General features: G+C 37.5%; 1 protein-coding gene across 2 annotated transcripts in view; it reads left to right on the forward strand.

Annotated features, from left to right (window-relative positions):
* ACAD9 (acyl-CoA dehydrogenase family member 9) overlaps positions 1 to 18,276 on the forward strand; it is a 77,612-nt gene that overhangs the window by 22,698 nt on the left and 36,638 nt on the right. For both annotated transcript variants that reach the window (XM_090278841.1, XM_090278842.1), the window contains exon 3: positions 14,149 to 14,250. In XM_090278841.1, the coding sequence (XP_090134967.1) occupies positions 14,149 to 14,250 (102 nt within the window). The remainder of the gene's footprint in view (positions 1 to 14,148; positions 14,251 to 18,276) is intronic.

Raw genomic sequence — 18,276 nt, forward strand, 5'->3', positions numbered from 1 at the left:
CAAACCATACGTCAGTAAGGGGTTAATATCCATAATATATAAAGAGCTCAATACAACTTGATAACAACAAAATTGGTTAAAAATAGAGAAATGAAATAGACATTTTCTCCAAAGAAGACATTCAAATGGCTAACAGGAACATGAAAAGATACTCAACTCATGAATCATCAGGGAAATGCAAATAAAAACCACAATGAGATACTATCTCACCCATGTTAGAATGGCTATTATTATCAAGAAGACAATAGATAACAAGTGTTGGAGAGAAAATTAAGAAAAGGGATCTCTTGTATACTATTGATGGGAAAGTAAATTGGTGCAGCCACTATGGAAAACAGTATGGTGGTTCCTCAAAAAATTAAAGATAGCCTTACCTGGTGTGGCTCAGCTCATTGGAGTCGTCAACCCATAACTGAAAGGTTGAAGGTTTACTCCCCAGTCTAGTCACAGTCGGAGTGTGTATGATCACCAGTCCAGGCACTTGTGGAAGGCAACTGATTGATGCTTCTCTCTCTCCTTTCCTCTTTCTAAAAGCAATGAAGAAATGTCCTTGGTTGAAGATGAAAAAAATTAAAAATAGGACTACCATAAGATCCAGCAATTGCACTTTTGTATATATACCCAAAAGAAGTGAAAATAGATATCAAAGAAGTATATGCACTCCATGTTTACTGCATAATAGCCAAGACAAGGAAACAACCTAAATACCTGTCAACAGATTAATGCAATAGAATGTATGTGTATGTGTGTGTGGGTACCTACAATAGAATATTATTCAGCCATGAGATAGCAGGAATTCCTGCCATTTGTGATAACATGGAGGGACCTTGAGGACATTGTGGTAAGTGAGGTAAGTGAGACAGAGAAAGACAAATACTGTATGCTATTGCTCATATGCGGAATCTAAAAAAGCTAAACTTGTAAAAACAGAGTAGAATGGTGGTTACCAAGAACTATGGGGTGAGGGAATAGGAGAGATTTTGTTTAAAGGGTACAAACTTGCAAACTGGTAGAAAGAGATCTAATCCAATTTAGTGATTAAAGGTAACAGTGCTGTATTATAAACATCAAACATGCTAATAGATTAGATCTTAATTATTCCCATCAGAAAAAAGATAGTTATGTGACATTATAGAGGTGTTAGCTAAGGCGACAAAGAGTTATATTGTGACAAAGAAATTTATCAAATCAACATGTTGTGCACCTTAAACTTACACACTATATTATATGTCAAATACATTTTAATTTAAAAAAAAAAATTGCAAATCCTGGGGAAGAAGGAAAATACAATTTCTAGAGTTAACCACTTTATTAGATTTAAATGTCTAGTTTTCAACAACACCAACAAAAAATCACAATGCATACAAATAAGGAAGAAAGTGTGGTCCATTCAAAGAAAACTTCCTGTAAAAGACCTGATGGAAGGATTTACTAGAAAAAGGCTTTAAAACAGCTGTCTTAAAGATGCTCAAGTAATTAAGATGTGGAGAAAGTCAAGAAAATGATGTATGAACAAAATGAAAATATCAATTAAGAGAAAATTCAGAAAAAAATCAAAGACATTCTGGAGCTGAAAAGTACAATAACTGAAATGAAACATTCACTAGAAGAATTGAAAGGCAGATTTGTAAAGATAGAAGAAAGAATCAGCATACTTAAAGGTAGAACAATGAATATTATCAAGTCTGAGAAACAGAAAAAAGATTGAACTAAAGGGACCTGTGGGACACCACCACTCAGACCAGCATATGCATTGTGAGGTCCCAGAAGGAAAAGAAAGGGCAGACAGAATCTTCGAAGAAATAATGGCTGAAAATATCTCAACGTTTGTGAAAGACATGAATATAAAGAAGCTCAATAAACTCCAAACAAGATGAACTAATAAAGACTCACACCATGACACATTTATATTAAACTATCCAAAGACAGAATTTTGAAAGCAGCAATAGAGAAGCCACTCATGACATATAAGGGATCCTCAATAATATAAGCAGATTTCTCATCAAAAATTTTGGAGACCAGAAGGCAGTGGACCAATATATTCAAAGTCCTAGAAGAAGAAAGAAACTTCAGCTAAGAGTCCTCTATTCAGCAAAACTGTTCTTTAAAGGAGAAATTAACACATGCCTGGATAAATGCTGAGGAAGTTTGTTACGACTACATTGATCCTGCAAGAAGCTAAAGAAGAGTTCTGCAGGTTGAACCGAAAGGACCTGTATAGTAAGTTGAAGGTGTATAAAGAAATAAAGATCTTAAAGGTAAATAAATACATAGGCAGTGATAAAAGCAATATTACTGTAATAACAATTTATAACCCTACTTTTATTTTCTACATGATTTAAAAGACTGATACATTTAAAATATAATTACTCTAAAAACTAGTAGCATTGTAACTTTGGTTTGTAACTCCACATTTTGTTTCTATGTAATTTAAGAGAATAATGCATGTAAAATAATTATTTATGTTTTTGGACACAATGTATAAAGATGTAATTTTGTGACAGAGACAGGGATAAGGGTGGAGCCATTAAAGGGTCAGAATTTTAGTATGCTATTGAAGTTAAGCTGGTATAAATTAAAATTAGAGTGTTATAACTTTCATGTTAAATGCCTTCCAAATACAGGCAAAAAGAATGAAAAAGGAATTACAATGTTTATTGCAAAAAATTCAACTAAACAAAAGATAGTAATGTCAGAAATGGACAAATATATATATGTGTATATATATATATAGCAACCCTGGCTGGTTTGGCTCAGTGGATTGAGCGTCGGCCTGCGAGCTAAGTGTCGCTGGTTCGATCTTCCAGTCAGGGCACATCAGAGAAGGAAAACTCTGATTCCAAAAAACCTCCGCTGCCTTGCGGCATACCTCTTCAGGGGAAAGGCTAAGGGAGTAAACCCCGACAGAAAATCCGGAGCCGGAGTCCCTAAGGCGGTTTGACGTTGTAGTCAACACCGGCAACTCCTGCGGCGCACCTGAAGCCAAGCTGTATTGACTCCGTCTTTCCCTTGGATCCTTCAGCTGCGAAGAGAGGGGGGGTCTGCTGCATGGGCAACAGCAGATCCTCCATATCACCCTGCCCAGGCTCTGTAGCTTCAGCTTCACTGGAGAGGACACTCCAGCGTCATCACAAGATGTCGATTCAACACGGGAGGAGACATATACCGTGTCACTCCCGAGTTGGACTGCACAGCCATTCTCGGCGGTGCAGATAGACTCTTAAGAAGCTACACCATCGTCTCTCGAGACGGACGGCTGCCGACGATATATATAGCACATATATATATAGCATATAGAAAACAAATAGCAAAGTGACAGAAGCAATTACTTTAAAAGTGAATGGATTAAACTCTCCAATTGAAAGACATACTGTAGATTGCCAGAAAGGATTAAAAAATGTTTAAGATAGTAAATTTTCTGTTATGTGTATTTAGCACAACATAAAAAATTGGAAAGAAATAATTTTAACATTTATGTGTGGGTCTGTTTTTGAATCCTTCTGTTTGCCTGCTTGTCTGTATGCAAATGTTACGTTTTCTCCTACTGAGCTTTGAAGTAAGGCTTGAATCATATAGTATTAGTCCTCCAACTTTGTTGCTTTCTAAAGTTGTTTTGGCTCCTGTAGGTATTTTGCATTCTTTTATACATTTTAGAATCAGGTTTTCAATTTCGACAAAAAGGCCTGCTGGTATTATGATTGAGAGTACAAGACATCTATAAGTCAGTTTGAGGGAGAATTAAGATTATATTGAATCTTCTGATTTATGATCATGGTATAGCTATCCGTTAATTTTTTTATTTAATTTATTTTCAGCATTTTGCATGTAATTCTCAGTGTATAAACCTTGGACAATTTTTGTCAAGAGCTTTTTTGGTGGTTTGTCAAATTATCGTTAACATTTTTTTGATGGTTTATAAAACATCCACAAGTATTTAAAATATGTTGATGTTGCTGTAAATTATTTTTCTTAAATTTCAATTTCTGATTGTTGCTAGTGTATAGACATACAACTGGTTTTTAAAAAATTATTTTTACGGTAAGTGAAATTCCACATTCTTCTGCATATACTTCTATTTCTGGAATTTTTCTTCTACATTTTGTTCATTAGTAAAAGAAATTCACATTTATTTTTTTGACCACATTGTTCCCACTGACTGGTAAAGACAGGTGAAAATGGGGTTAGAAATATCTAAACTACAGTTGCTAAAATAACCGTTACTAAATAGATGATCTTCAGCATTGTTTCCCCACCTCAGGAATAACATTATTTCTGAAATTGGGCAGTTCCCATGGCAGTGACCTTATTTTTTTACATTGGTTAATAAAAATATATAGGTTTCAGGTGTATAATTTTATAACACATCATCTATATATTGTATTATGTGTTTACCACCCCAAATCAAGTTGCCTAACATCACCAGTTATCCCCCTATACCATCTTCTCCCTTCCAATCTCTCTTTCCCTCTGGTAATGACCATACTGTTATCTGACTATGAGGTGGTTTTTTCTTTCTTTCTTTGTTTGTTTTTGCTAAGAAACAAAATAGAAACAGACTCATAGATACAGAGAACAGACTGACATCTGCGGGTAGTTAGGGGACTGGGTGAATAAGGTAAAAGGATTAAGCAAAAAAAGATTCACATTTATTAAAGGTCTTTTAGGAAGTATAAAGAAGATGAAAGAAAATGTCACACATTGTGTTATAATTTTTGTTGAAAATCAACAAAATGTAGATATTTTGTTGGGGATTTCTTAGCAACTTCAGGGTTATTCCTATTAAATTTAATATATATATCTTGTATATGTAACATGATAACATTTGTTGCCTTACAAAACTTTATGTTGAGATAATTGTAGATTCACATGCAGTTGTAAGAAATAATTTAAAGATTAATTATACCCTTCACCCAATTGTTAACAGAACCCCTGGGCTGCTCCAATTGAAACAGAACCCACGGGCTGTTTTGTTAGGGGCCCGATTGCCCGCCGCCAGAATTATAACTCTCAATACCAGAGTTTAGTGAAAAGAAAAAGAATTGTTTATTTAATAGTTATATAGATTTAGATTATTTGTGGATTTCTGCCATTAAGTCTTATGTTCCTTAAAACACCCACAAACACATATCCTTGCCTCCCCCTACCAAACCAGGCTAGTTTTAGAACAGAGATACCGTTTCCCTACTTTCTAAACACAGTTCAGCTTTACCTGTTGCCGCCAGTCATTCAATTCTAGTTGGGGAGGCCTTGTCTCTGTTAAGGTGCTCGCCAGCTTTTAATCCAAAAACCTTGTGGATTCTCAGCCTCCTTGTAAACTACACGTAGTTTTTCCTTCTTTGTAATCTGCATGGAGAACCCAGTTAAAAATGTCTGCCACCCATTTTTAGATCCCTGACTGTGTTGTCATGGTCTACAGTTCTGCCCATTCACAGAACCTCACGCAGGCTCTGTTTGCTTTTTCCATACCATCCCCTGGTCCAAGACCCCTCACATCTCCTCGTGGCCTTGGAAGCATCCAAGCCATTTGTGTAACAAAGACAGTAGCCACCAGCCTCAGACATGTGAAGGCATCCTGAAAGCTCCTTCCTTTTGCCCATCCCCCAGCTGCAAGCTCTGGGGGTTTTTGGACACCCCTGTTCTGTAACACAATCAGTATCCCCAATGTGTAATATTATAGTATAGTATAGTACATTAAACCAGTATCACAACCAGGAAATTCACATCAATACATTCTTATTCAGAATGTACCAGTTTTACATGGACTGATTTGAATTTATGTGTGTGTACTTGTCCAGTTTTATTATGTGTACATTCATGATGCAGAAAAGAGTTATTGTACATCACAAGGATCCCTCATGCTATCCTTTTATAGCCATAGCTTTCTTGCCCTCCTTTTCCCCAACCTCTGCCACCTACTACTCTGTTCTTTATTTTTATAATTTTCTTATTTCAAGAATGTTATATTAATGGACGCATACAGTATGTAAACTTTTGGGATTGGCTGTTGTTTTTTTTTTTCCATTCAGCATAATTCTTATACAAGGTGCCATGTGTAACAATGGTTTATTCCTTTTCATTGCTCAGTAGTATTTTATGGATGATCAGTTTGTTGACTCTTTTAACTTTGAACTATGTCTGGGTTTTTTCACTTTGGGGGCTCTCACAAATAAAGTTTGTATAGAAGTTTTTGTGTGAACTTGTTTTCATGTCTCTGGAATAAATGCCTAGTACGAATTTATGTTTAGTTTTTTCAATTGCTGGGTCCTAAGATATTTGTGTTTAGTTTTTTTTAAAAGAGTACCAAATTATCTTAAAAATGGCTGTACCATTTTATATTTCCACCATCAATGTGTAATTTACCTAGTTTCTGTGCCTTTTTGCCAAGATTTGGTGTTGTCATTGTATTTTTAAATTTTTTTAGCCAATCTGATAGCTGTGGAGCAATACCTCATTGTGATTTTAATTTACATTTTCCTAATGGCTAATGATGTTGAGTATTTTTTCATGTATTTAGTTGCTCTCTTAAGTGAATACAGTTGGTGTTTCTATATTGATCTTGTATCCTGTAGTTTTATTAAACTCATTTATTAGTTATAAAAGCGCTTTTGGTAGATCCCGGAGGATTTTCTACATAGACAAATTGTGTTGTTGGTGATAAGGACAGTTTTTTGTTCCTGCTTTCCAGTCTGGTTTTCCTTTCTTTTCTCTGTTTTATTGCAGTTCCTAAAATCTCCAATATGATGTTGAATGGAAGAGGTAAGAACATTCTTGCCTTGTTCCTGATTTTAGGGAGACATCATCATTCAATCTCTCACCTTTAAGTATGATGTTAGCTGTACTTTTTTTTTTTTTTTTGTAGATGTTCTTTATTAGGTTAAGGAAGTTTCCTTTTATTTCTAGTTTGGTGAGAGTTTTCATCATAAATTGTATCAGAATTTTTCCATTGCTTTTTCTGCATCTCTTGGGATAATTATGTTTTTTTTTCATCTTTATTCTGTTGACATGATAATTTACATTGATTGCCTTTTGACTGCTTAGCTACTCTTACATTCCTAGGATAATTCCCCCCACTTGTGAAGTATTATCCTTTTTTATATTGTTGGATTCAGTCTGCTGAAATTTTAAGAATTTTTGTATCTTTTCCTGAGGGATGTTGGTCTGTAGTTTAATTTTCTGTGATATGTCAGGATAATGCTGGCCTCATAAGAGTTAGTTGGGAAGTGTTTCTCTGTTTCTTTTAAGACATTGTTTAAAGTTGGTATTGAATTTTACTTAAATGTTTGACAGGATTCAACAGTGAAGCCATTTGAGCCTGGAATTTTCTTAGTGGGATGGTTTTACCTTATTCCATTTCTTTTAATAGAGTACTATTCAGGTTATCTCTTTCCTCTATGAACTTTGATAGTTTGTTTCTTTTAAGGAATTCATCCATTTAATCAAAGTTGTTGGGTTTTTTTTACTTAATGGTGTTTATAATCTTCCCTTACTTTGTTATCTTTTTAAAGTCTGTGCTAATATACCCATTTTTTAATTTCTAAGAAGTCTTATATTTTTGGTCAGAAACATACTTTATATCATTTGAATCCTCTTAAATTTTTGAGAATTGTTTTATGGCTCATAATATAGTCTATTTTTGTAAATGTTCTTCCATGAGTACCTGAAAACAATGAGTATTTTCCTGTTGTTTGGTTGTGTTCTATAAATGTCAATTAGCGCTAATTGGTTGATACTCTTACTCAAATCTAATATATCCTTACAAATTTTTATGTACTTTTCTATCAATTATTGAAAGAAGAATGTTGAAACTTCCAACTCTAATTGTGTATTTATATATTTTTTCTTTTTATTACTATCAGTTTTTTTCTTCATGTATGTTGAAGGTTTGGTTTTAGGTATGTAAAATTTCAGCGTTGTTATATCTTTATGATGAATGGATCCCTTTATCATTATGAAATGACCTTATCCCTGGTAATAGTCTTTGCTTAAAAATCTACTTTGTCTGATATTAATATGGCAACTCGACGTATCTTTTGATTAATGTTAGCATGACACATCTTTTCTTGTCCTCTTGACTGATTTGTGCTTTTATACTCAAAGTGGGTTTCTTTTCCATTTAATGACCATAGATGAAATTTTGGAATACAAAATTACCATGAAGCACACACACTAGTAAAACTTCTTGTAGGCAAGTTTCACTAATGGATGAATGGGTGGAAGTTTGAGGAGAAACAGTTTATTTATGTAATATTGAAGTAGCTCTCCTGTGATATTTATTAATCACAAAGGGAAAGTAACTTTATGTGGAGAATCTTGGCAAATGCTGCCTTAAAAAAGTGATCAAGGTCAGCATCATCAGTTATAAGACTCAGTGATATCTCGTACCCTCTGTTATAATCACTGAGTAGGGCACATCACCCCTGTGATATTCTTTCCCAAAACATGTAACTTTGATTTAATCATCAGAAAACAGGCAAATCCAAATTGAGAGACATGTTACAAAGTAACAGTGCTTAGTGTGTCTAGGTCATGAAAGACCAGGGGAGACTGAAGAACCATCGTAGATTGAAGGGTAATAAAGAGACATAATAGTTCAGTGTGGGATCCTGGATTGAATCCTGGAACATAAAAAAGACATCAGTGGAAAAACTGATGAAACTCAAATTAATTCTGTAATTTAGTTAATAATATATGAATGTCATTCCATAATTTTTATAATTTCACCATGAATCTATAAGGGTCTGTTAGGAGGAGCTGGGTGAAGAATATATGGGAACTCTACTATTTTTGCAACTTCAAAACGTATTATTTTATTCCGGCCAAGATGGAGGCTTAAACTGACATGCTTGGTCTCCCTCTGCAACTAGAAAGGAATACAACTACCTCAAAGCAAAAGATAACTAGAAATTCCAGAAAATAAAACTACACAGAAGCCCAACGTACGAAGTTATAAACCAGTGGCACTCATCGGGCAGGTAAGAAGAGCGAATCAGGCGGTGCTGTTTGCGGTAGCACCAGGGACAGCGGCAGGAAGAGCAGTCCTGGCTGCAGTCGAGCTGCAGCAGCTCCCGACCCCAAGCGCTGGGAAAAGCAGCCACCGCATCACCTCGGACGGTGAGGCCCAGAGGGCGGGAGGACAGATCCGGCTCTCCCAGCGGAGAATAACAGAATAACGGCAGCAATCCATCTTGGACCCCCGCCCCTACACAAAGCGCCACAGTGCCGCGAAATAGGTTGTGTATCACCAACAGTCGCTGGGCAGTGACGACAAAGCGCCACAGCGCGGCGAAAAAGGTTGCGGATCGCGGTCAGCCATTGGGTTGTGCCGAGTACACAGGCTCCGCCCCCTGTAGCCGGCCCAAGAAAGCGAAACGCAAATCTGTCAAAATGAGGCAGACAACTACAGAAATCCCGGTGGTGCAGCTCACCAGGCAACAGATGAAGAATCTGACAGATGAACAAATAAGAAACCTGTCAGAGGCTCAGTTCAGAGCCATTGTTATTAGGTGGCTTACAGAATTAACAAAAGATTTGGAAAAAGACGAGAAAGGATTGAAAACCACTCAAAAACACATACGAGACAAATGGTGAGGAAATAAAATCCAGAGTTCAAATCAAACCGAAACACAGAGAAGGAACAAATAGTCAACCAGTACGGAGAGACGAAACAGGAAGCAAGGAAAGTGAGAAGAGGATCAGCAACCTCTGGGACAGCTATAAGAGATCGAACATAAGAATTATAGGATTGCCAGAGGGCGAAGAAGAACTAGAAATTGAAAAATTAAGTGAAAATATAATAAAGCAGAACTTCCCAAACTTGGGGAAGGAAATACACTTACAGGTCCAGGAAGCACAGAGAGTTCCGGAAAAACTGGACCCAGGGAGAACCACTCCAAGACACATTATAATAAAATTGCCAAAAGTTAAAGATCTTAACAGCAACAAGAGAGAAGAAAAGAATCATGTACAAAGGGGTCCCAACTAGACTATCAGCTGACTTCTCAAGGGAGACCCAGCAGGCAAGAAGGGACTGGCAAAAAATATTCAAAGTAATGAAAATCCAAAACCTACAACCACAAATACTTTATCCAGCGAAATTGTCATTCAGAATAGAAGGGCAGAGAAAGTCCTTCGAGGACAAAATAAAACTGAAAGAGTTCATCAGATCCAAACCACTGTTATATGAGATGTTAAAGGGACTGGTTTAGAAAAAGGAGGATCAAAGCTATGAATACTAAAATGAAAACTGCAACACAAGAACCAACCAGAAGCTAGGGAATTGAAACAAAGGCAAACTAAATAGGCAACGGGAGTGGAAAAAGAACTATAGGTATGGGGAACATATTGTGGGGAGGTCAGCAGGGAGTGGTAAGGGGGTAAGGGAGGGAGATCGTACGAGAATTAAGAAGCATAGTAGGAGGGAATGGAGTAGACAGGAAGAGATTGAGAAGAACTATATGCACAACCAATGGACATGGACTAAAAGGGGGGGACAACTGGAGAGAGGGGGGCCACTGGGTGGAAGGGAGCAGAGGGAAGGGAAATTGGGACAACTGTAACAGTATAATCAGTAAAACATATTTAAAAAACATTATTTTTAATAAAGGTATAAAATAAAAATAATAAAGTGGATTTCTTACAGGGCAGCACAGTTGAGTGGTGTCTCTTTAAAGGCAATCAGACAGCCTGTACCTTTTAATTGATCTTTGATATATGATTATTTTAATGTGATTATTGATATAGTTGAGTTTAACTCCTGTCATCTAGCTTTTTTAAAAAAATTTGTCCTATTCTCTGTTCCCCTTTCCCCTTTTTATTCTGTCTTTTGCATTAATAAAGTATTGTTTTATTCTATTTTATCTCTTGTTGATTTATTAGTTATACTTCATTTGTTTTTAAGAGGTTGCTTTAGAGTTTATAGCATATGTCTTACCAGTATTACACCACTTCATGTCTCATGTAAGAACCTCACATTTCTGTTTTCCTGGCCAAGTGCTCTTGTTTTATACATTTTATTTCTGTATTCATTATCAACCTTACACTACCTTTCTATTTTTTTTTTCCTATTGTGGTAAAATATACATAACATATAACTTACCATTTTAATCTTGTTAAGTGTACAATTCAGTGGCATTAAGTATATTTACAGTGTTGTGCAGCCATCACCACTGTCCACTTCCAGAACATTTTCATCATGCTATAATTTTTCTTATTTTTAGTGTAATTTCTTAAATGAGAAAAAATTATTTTATGTTTACCCATCTAGTTAATGTTTCTAGTGATCTTCATTCTCTAAAGTAGGATCAGATTCCCTTTGGTACCATCATTCTTCTGTGGGAGGGACTTCTTTTTATCAAGTTTCTTGTAGTGCAGCTTTGTAGGGGATGAGTAATTTCAGCTTTTACATATCTAAAAATCTGTTTCATTCAGAGTTGTATGTTGACATTATTTGTCTTTCAGCCCTTTATAGGTGTTGTTCCACTCTCCTTTTTGGTTATTATTTCTTTAAATATTTTTTTATCACCAACCACACTACATCCCCCACTCTCTCCTCTCCCATAGTTCACTGATGCTGTTATTTTTTTTTTCTTTTTGTCTTTTGTCTCATTTTGTGTAGTTTTTATTGTTATGACTCTTAAGTTCACTAATCTTTTCTATAATATTTAGTTTACTGTTAATCCCATCCAGTATTTTTCATCTCAAGTGTTCTATCTTTCATCTCTGGAAGTTGATTTATGTCTTTTTATTTCTTCCATGTTTCCTCTTAACATGTTCATACTTTATTATATGGTTTATTATATGGCTCATTTAATGTGCATGTCTACTATCATCTGTTATTTCTGGGTCATGTTCAATTAATTGATTTTTCTTCTTAGTATAGGTGATATCTTCCTGCCTCTTTACGCGCCTGGTAGTTTTCTATTGGATGCCAGACGTTGTGGATTTTATGTTATTGGTACTCTGTATTTGTGTGTGTATGTGTGTGTGTTTTAATATGTTCATAAGCTTTGTTCTAGGTCACAGTTAAGTTTCTAGGGAACAGTTTGAACCCTTCAAAGCTTGCTTTTAGGTTTTGTTAGGATCAGAGCAGACTGTAGGGCAACGCTTTTTTTTTTTTTTTTTTTATTGTCCCCTCCCCCTCAAACATTTTTAGACATCTTTTTTCCTATTCACCATCCTTCCATCCTGTGAAATTTTATACTATTATATATATGTTTATGTGTTATGTTTCTGTGCTTTATACACCCTCTGACTCCTCCCTCCCCAAACCAACTTTTATTTTCTTGGGGGTGATATTGCCTTGGTTGCAATGCATGGCCTGATGCTAATTCTTCTCTATTAGTAAAATGTTACTCTTCTGATTATAGTACCTAGTGACATATATTTTTAGTATTTTAAGACTGGGACACAAATCCAGTCCCTTTTGCTTTATCTTGGCTGGAAATGGAAGTCTCCCCAGATCCTGACAGTTTCTCAAAAGATAAACATACACGACTATACAGCCCAGTCATTCCACTCCAAAGTATTGCCCCAAGAGAAATGAAAACATATAGCCACACAAAAACTTGATTATGAATGTACTCCCGGACCTACTCAAGGGCCAGAAAGAGCAAGGGAAGTGGGGGAAAGCTGACTCCTGGTGCACTTGATGGTCCATAGGAGTAAGGGAAGGGGGAGTGGAGACTCCCACTCACCCACAGGGGACCATAAAAATCGCTTACCTGTGTGTCTGCAGGCACCATCTCCATACTTTGCCAAACACACATTATGGTTAGCGTGAACTTACCCATGAACACATTCAGCAGGTTATTTACATCTCCCTGCTTTTCCTCCACCAGGCCAGTCAATATATCATGCTAGGCCCATCAACATTTCTTCTGGGAAGGAGCAAAGTCCATCTTTATTTCCTATGGAAGGGACTAGGACTAGGTTAATTTGCATATGATTCATTTGCATACATCAAAAGTTCAGGTGGGCAATCCAGATGCCTCCATGTTCTGACACCTTGATTTCTAAGAGCCAAAAACTGGGAACCACCCAAATGTTCATCAAGTGGTGAATGGATGAAGGATTTGTACATGTAACAATATAGATAAGTCTCAAGATCTTACGCTGAGTCAAAGAAGCCAGACCAAAAAATTATGTGTGTATAATTCCATTTATAGAAAATTAAAAAATGCAAATTAGTATATAGATAAAAGGAGATTAGTGGTTGCCTGAGAATAGAGATATAGAAAAGGACTAATCACAGAAGAGCACAAGGAACTTTTGGTGGAAAAGGAAATGTTTCTTTTGATTTGTGGGGATGATTTCATGGATCAACAGATATCAGAATTTGAAAATATGTACTTTATATATGTGCCGTTTATTGTATGACAGTTATATATGTCATAAAATTATAAAAGTAAATAGAAAATGAGGAGTTTGGACTCTACTTTGGGAACCCATATTTCTCATTAAGGACCCATACACATGGGTCCTTTAAAAATTTATTAGTGTAGATTATGGTGATTTTTAAAATTTATAATAGTGATGATGTTTAATTTGTTGACAATTAAAAAAAACACTTGACTTGATCCATACAGAAGTGTACTTTACAGACCTAATGCTAGTAATTGTTCATTTTTGTTCTAATGAATGTGAATAGTGATGTTAAATACATTAAACTCTTCTCAAAACCCGTGGACGATGCTGAAAGAGTCCTGGTTTCTGAAAACTGGAGAGTTCTAGGTCCAGATGTCACCTAGAGTTTGGCTGTCTCGCCTAACATGTTAGGGCAGTTCTGGAAGTTGTGTATCCTCTAATTTTCTAGAAAGTACTAGTGATTTTTAAACATTTAAATTTAGTATGCAGAAAAGTTTACATCTTATAAATGTATATTTTGCTGCAGTTTCACACAACATATATCTATGTAAATAGCACCCAGATCAAGAAACAATACAAGCTGGTATTCGTAATTTTTCAAAATACAGTTCTTTGTGGGATAATTAGACAAAATTGAACACATGCTGAATGACCAAGACTAGATAATTTCTAGTTTTAAAGTCTTTGACACTGGAATTGTATACAATACAAAAATTGTTCTGTTTATTTTTGTTTCTATAAACATTAGCTTCTATTTTGTTTAATCATGATATTTCTTCTTGGCAGTGGACTCTCAAAAAATTGACCAGGAGGGAAATATCCCGAAGGAAACTTTAGAGAAACTTAAGAGCCTGGGGCTTTTTGGCATGCAAGTCCCAGAAGAATATGGTAAGTAAAGGAAACTACCCCCTTGCTGGTTGGCTCTTAAGAAAGTGCTCTGTATTGGTTCAAAAAATGTTCTGTTAGGGAAGGGTGGCCCTTAAGTGCAGTATGTCCAAGATCAAGCTGTGAAACTGCTGGAATTAATGAAAACATCTATCATTGGCTAACTACAGGGTGGCTAGTCAGTGTGTATGGACTGGCTCAGGGGCTTGTGGGAAGAAAGTGCTGTGGAGTTGTGTACTCCTTCCTCTGAAATGCATCCAAGATTGTTGCAGGAGCTGCGCTCACTGAGTCTGTGGAGGTAGAGGAAGTGGGTGTGTCAGAGTGAAACTGACTGATTTCAGTGTCATTTCTGCTGCACAGCCCTTTGGTCTCTCCTGCATATGAATTGCTCTGGAGCCACTCATCCCTTGTGTGGAAGAGCGCAGGTGCCAGGTTCCACTGGGTTTGGCTTCTCGTCCTGTGCAGACAAATAAGACCGTGGCTGAAGGGCACAAGGTGCATCTAAAAAAACACTAACTTGATCCATACAGAAGTGTACATTTACAGACCTAATGCTAGTAATTGTCCAGTTTTGCTGAGATGAATGTATTGGTGTTAAACAGACTAAACCTGTGGACTGGGGGGTATTTGATCAGGGGGAAGTTTTGAGCAGGGCCCTTTGTCTTTTGGACTTTGCACATCATTCTTGGAGCATTGTATTGATGTTTTTAGTCCCCAAGTAAAGGACGTTGCCTTTTTCTTCAGGATGCCAGGGTAATTCTGCTTGGTCAGACTTGGCTGATCCCTTTTTTTTTTTTTTTTGGTCTAACCTAGAGGGTGTCATCCTAATTCTGTGGGATTAAGGGGACAGGCAAGAAGTATATGTGGGGAGAGGGACAGAGAATGTCTCAAAGAGACAGAACATAAGTAAATGCACGTGCATACGCACCCCCACACCACTTTTACTCTCAGGCCTTTTTGTCATAAAAGTGTGGATCTGTGCTCTCAGCCTTCACCCTGCACCAACCTGTCTGAGCCCTCTTCTAGAGCCGCTGCTGGTTGGGGCTGCACCTAGGTTTGATCAGCCATGGGGCAGGAGTTTAGGGGAGAATTAGTGGTGCTTTAAGGGCTGGTTATATTTCATGGGTATAAGCTGATCGTTCGGAGGTTTTTAATATTTTGGGCATTTTCCCAGCCAGATTTTAAATTAGGTTTTGCACAGCAAGTCACAAAAGCAAGGAGCTTGTCTTCATGTTCTATCTTCCTGCCCGGTTTACCTAAGAAACTAAAGTTAGGCCATCTCCATCCTTGTACCCTAACCTGGGCAGCCACAAGTTGAGGTCATCAATGTTTGTAAAATTAAGTTTCCACTTATACCCAGCTTGTAGCTGGTATAGTCTGAGACAAAATATGAACATTTAGGACAAACTAGTGTGGTACCTACTTTCCTTGATTCTGAGGCATATTTTAATTGGGTTAAATTTTAGTTTATGTTTATTGCTTTGTTTTAAAAGCTGTTAAATGATGTATCTTCCTGTCATTGTATGATATACCTTCCCATCACATCTCCAAATATATAAAAACATTACCTCATTTATGCAGAAGACATAAAATAATCAGTGATGTTACTACTCCAGTGGTGGAATGCACAGCACAGACCTCTGCATGGAGAAGTTATACATCCTGTTTCTTAACAGAAATCTGCAGCCTCTGAGTGAGATAAGGGGAGCTTGAGCTTTCCCAGACATCTGAAACTTGTCGGTATTAAAACTGACAAGTAGTAGGGGAATTATCTGCCGTAACACACAATCTGCATCAAATATGAAACCAGAAAACAACTGGAGGTAGAGCTGGAGAGTAACAGTCTCTCATCCACTGAAAAAACAAGTGATTGGAGTAAACTAGTACCAGGAGAAAGCCTCTAGATGTAGCCAGGTTGGTAGTAATAAACGTTTCCCCTTCGAGATCCTTTTAAAATCATTTCCTGATTGATGAAGATACTTAATTTTTCTCCCAAACAATTTCTGTGTAAAACTGAGGTGTCTTTTTACACCTACATGTCTTACATGCCGGCATGTACTGTGTGTGTGTGTGCGTGTGCGCGCCTATGTTAATATGAGATTCCACAGCTTTCCATCCCTCATTCTTATGTCCTACTTTCTGATGTGAAAATGCTCTCTTTCATGAGATGCTAATGGTCATGTTTGGGGATTTTTTTCTCTTCCTTTGGAAATCAAGGCAACAGCAACCTTATGTTCATTCCCCAAACATTTGGGAGAACTATTCCAGTCTGGAGCAGAGAAATGGAGGCCTTTGTACCAACTGAGCCTGCGTTTCCTTCCTGGTTCCCTGTGGCCAATCTGGCCTGTCAATGGCCTGTTGACGGCCAGCCTGTCAGCCTATGTGGCTCCTTCCTGCCCCTCTCAGCTCTGTCTCCACCAACAGTCTCCACCCACCTATCATCCTTCCCCATGATTGCTGTTCCCATGATTTTAGTGTTAGCTTTCTTGGGGGAAAAAACATGAGAATTTTTTTTTTTTTTTAACAAACGACATTGACTCCCTTAGTATGTGAAATAGGTACAAGGTGTTTTGACTGAAAGAAGTGCGAAGAGGAAAGTGGTACTGCAGAGCCCTGGCCTTCCCTCGGCATCACTGCTGAACCAACGGGACTGCATACCAGGCAGGCCACTCCACCTCTCTGCAGGGACTCAGCCCTTTCCTTTGTATGTGAATGGTGACTCTCGTGCCAGTATTTACACACTCCCCCGAGTTCAGGGCCCAACCCTGCTACATTTTGGCCATGTGACTTTAGGTCTCAGCTTATTACTTGTAAGATGCACATATGGTCACCCAGCCACCTGTGGTAGTTGAAGATGAAATGTAAAATATAGAAGTTCAATGGATTTTTTGTTTTTATTTCCTTAATCTTTGTTTTTCTACTCCAGAACAGTGATTCCCAACTAGAATTATTTTGTCCCCCAGGAGACATTTGACAATGTCTAGAGAATTTTTGGTTGTCAAAACTGTGGAGAGGGGGAACTTCTGGCATTAGTGGGTGGAGGCCAAGGATGCTGCTAAACATCCTACAGTGCACAGGACAGTCACAAATGACAAAGAATGATCGATCCTAAAATGTCAATAGTGCCACTACAGAAAGATCTGTCCTGGAATCTACTAGGTGCTGAGAATAAGATGCTGGAAAACTATTTCATTTATAAAGACCTATATCTGATAGGAGATAGTCACAATATATTAAATGGTGTAAAGGTATTTTTATATTATAGATTATATTTTTATGTTAAATATATATATATCCACTGGTTTGCCTCAGTGGATTGAGCGTCGGCCTGCAAGCTAAGTGTTGCTGGTTCGATCTTCCAGTCAGGGCACATCAGAGAAGGAAAACTCTGATTCCAAAAAACCTCCGCTGCCTTGCGGCATACCTCTTCAGGGGAAAGGCTAAGGGAGTAAACCCCGACAGAAAATCCGGAGCCGGAGTCCCTAAGGCGGTTTGACATTGTAGTCAACACCGGCAACTCCTGCGGCGCACCTGAAGCCAAGCTGTATTGACTCCGTCTTTCCCTTGGACCCTTCAGCTGCGAAGAGAGGCGGGGTCTGCTGCATGGGCAACAGCAGACCCTCCATATCACCCTGCCCAGGCTCTGTAGCTTCAGCTTCACTGGAGAGGACACTCCAGCGTCATCACAAGATGTCGATTCAACACGGGAGGAGACAGATACCGTGTCACTCCCGAGTTGGACTGCACAGCCATTCTCGGTGGTGCAGATAGACTCTTAAGAAACTACACCATCGTCTCTCGAGACGGACGGCTGCCGACGATATGTATATGCTCAGATGCCTAGAAAAAGTCTAAACGGATATGCTCAAAAATGCTCTTGAGTGATGTTTGTGCATGACTTGTGTTTTCTTTGTACTTTTCTGTATTGTGATGTTTTAAAATGGTGATCTGGCATTACTTTTATAATCAGAAAAGACCAGTAAAGCAATTTGCCTTTAATAGGAAGAATTTGGGGTTGGTCCATAAGTA

This window comes from Furipterus horrens, unplaced genomic scaffold (assembly GCF_987537825.1).
Source record: "Furipterus horrens unplaced genomic scaffold, mFurHor1.1.pri manual_scaffold_1, whole genome shotgun sequence".
NCBI classification, from domain to species: domain Eukaryota; kingdom Metazoa; phylum Chordata; class Mammalia; order Chiroptera; family Furipteridae; genus Furipterus; species Furipterus horrens.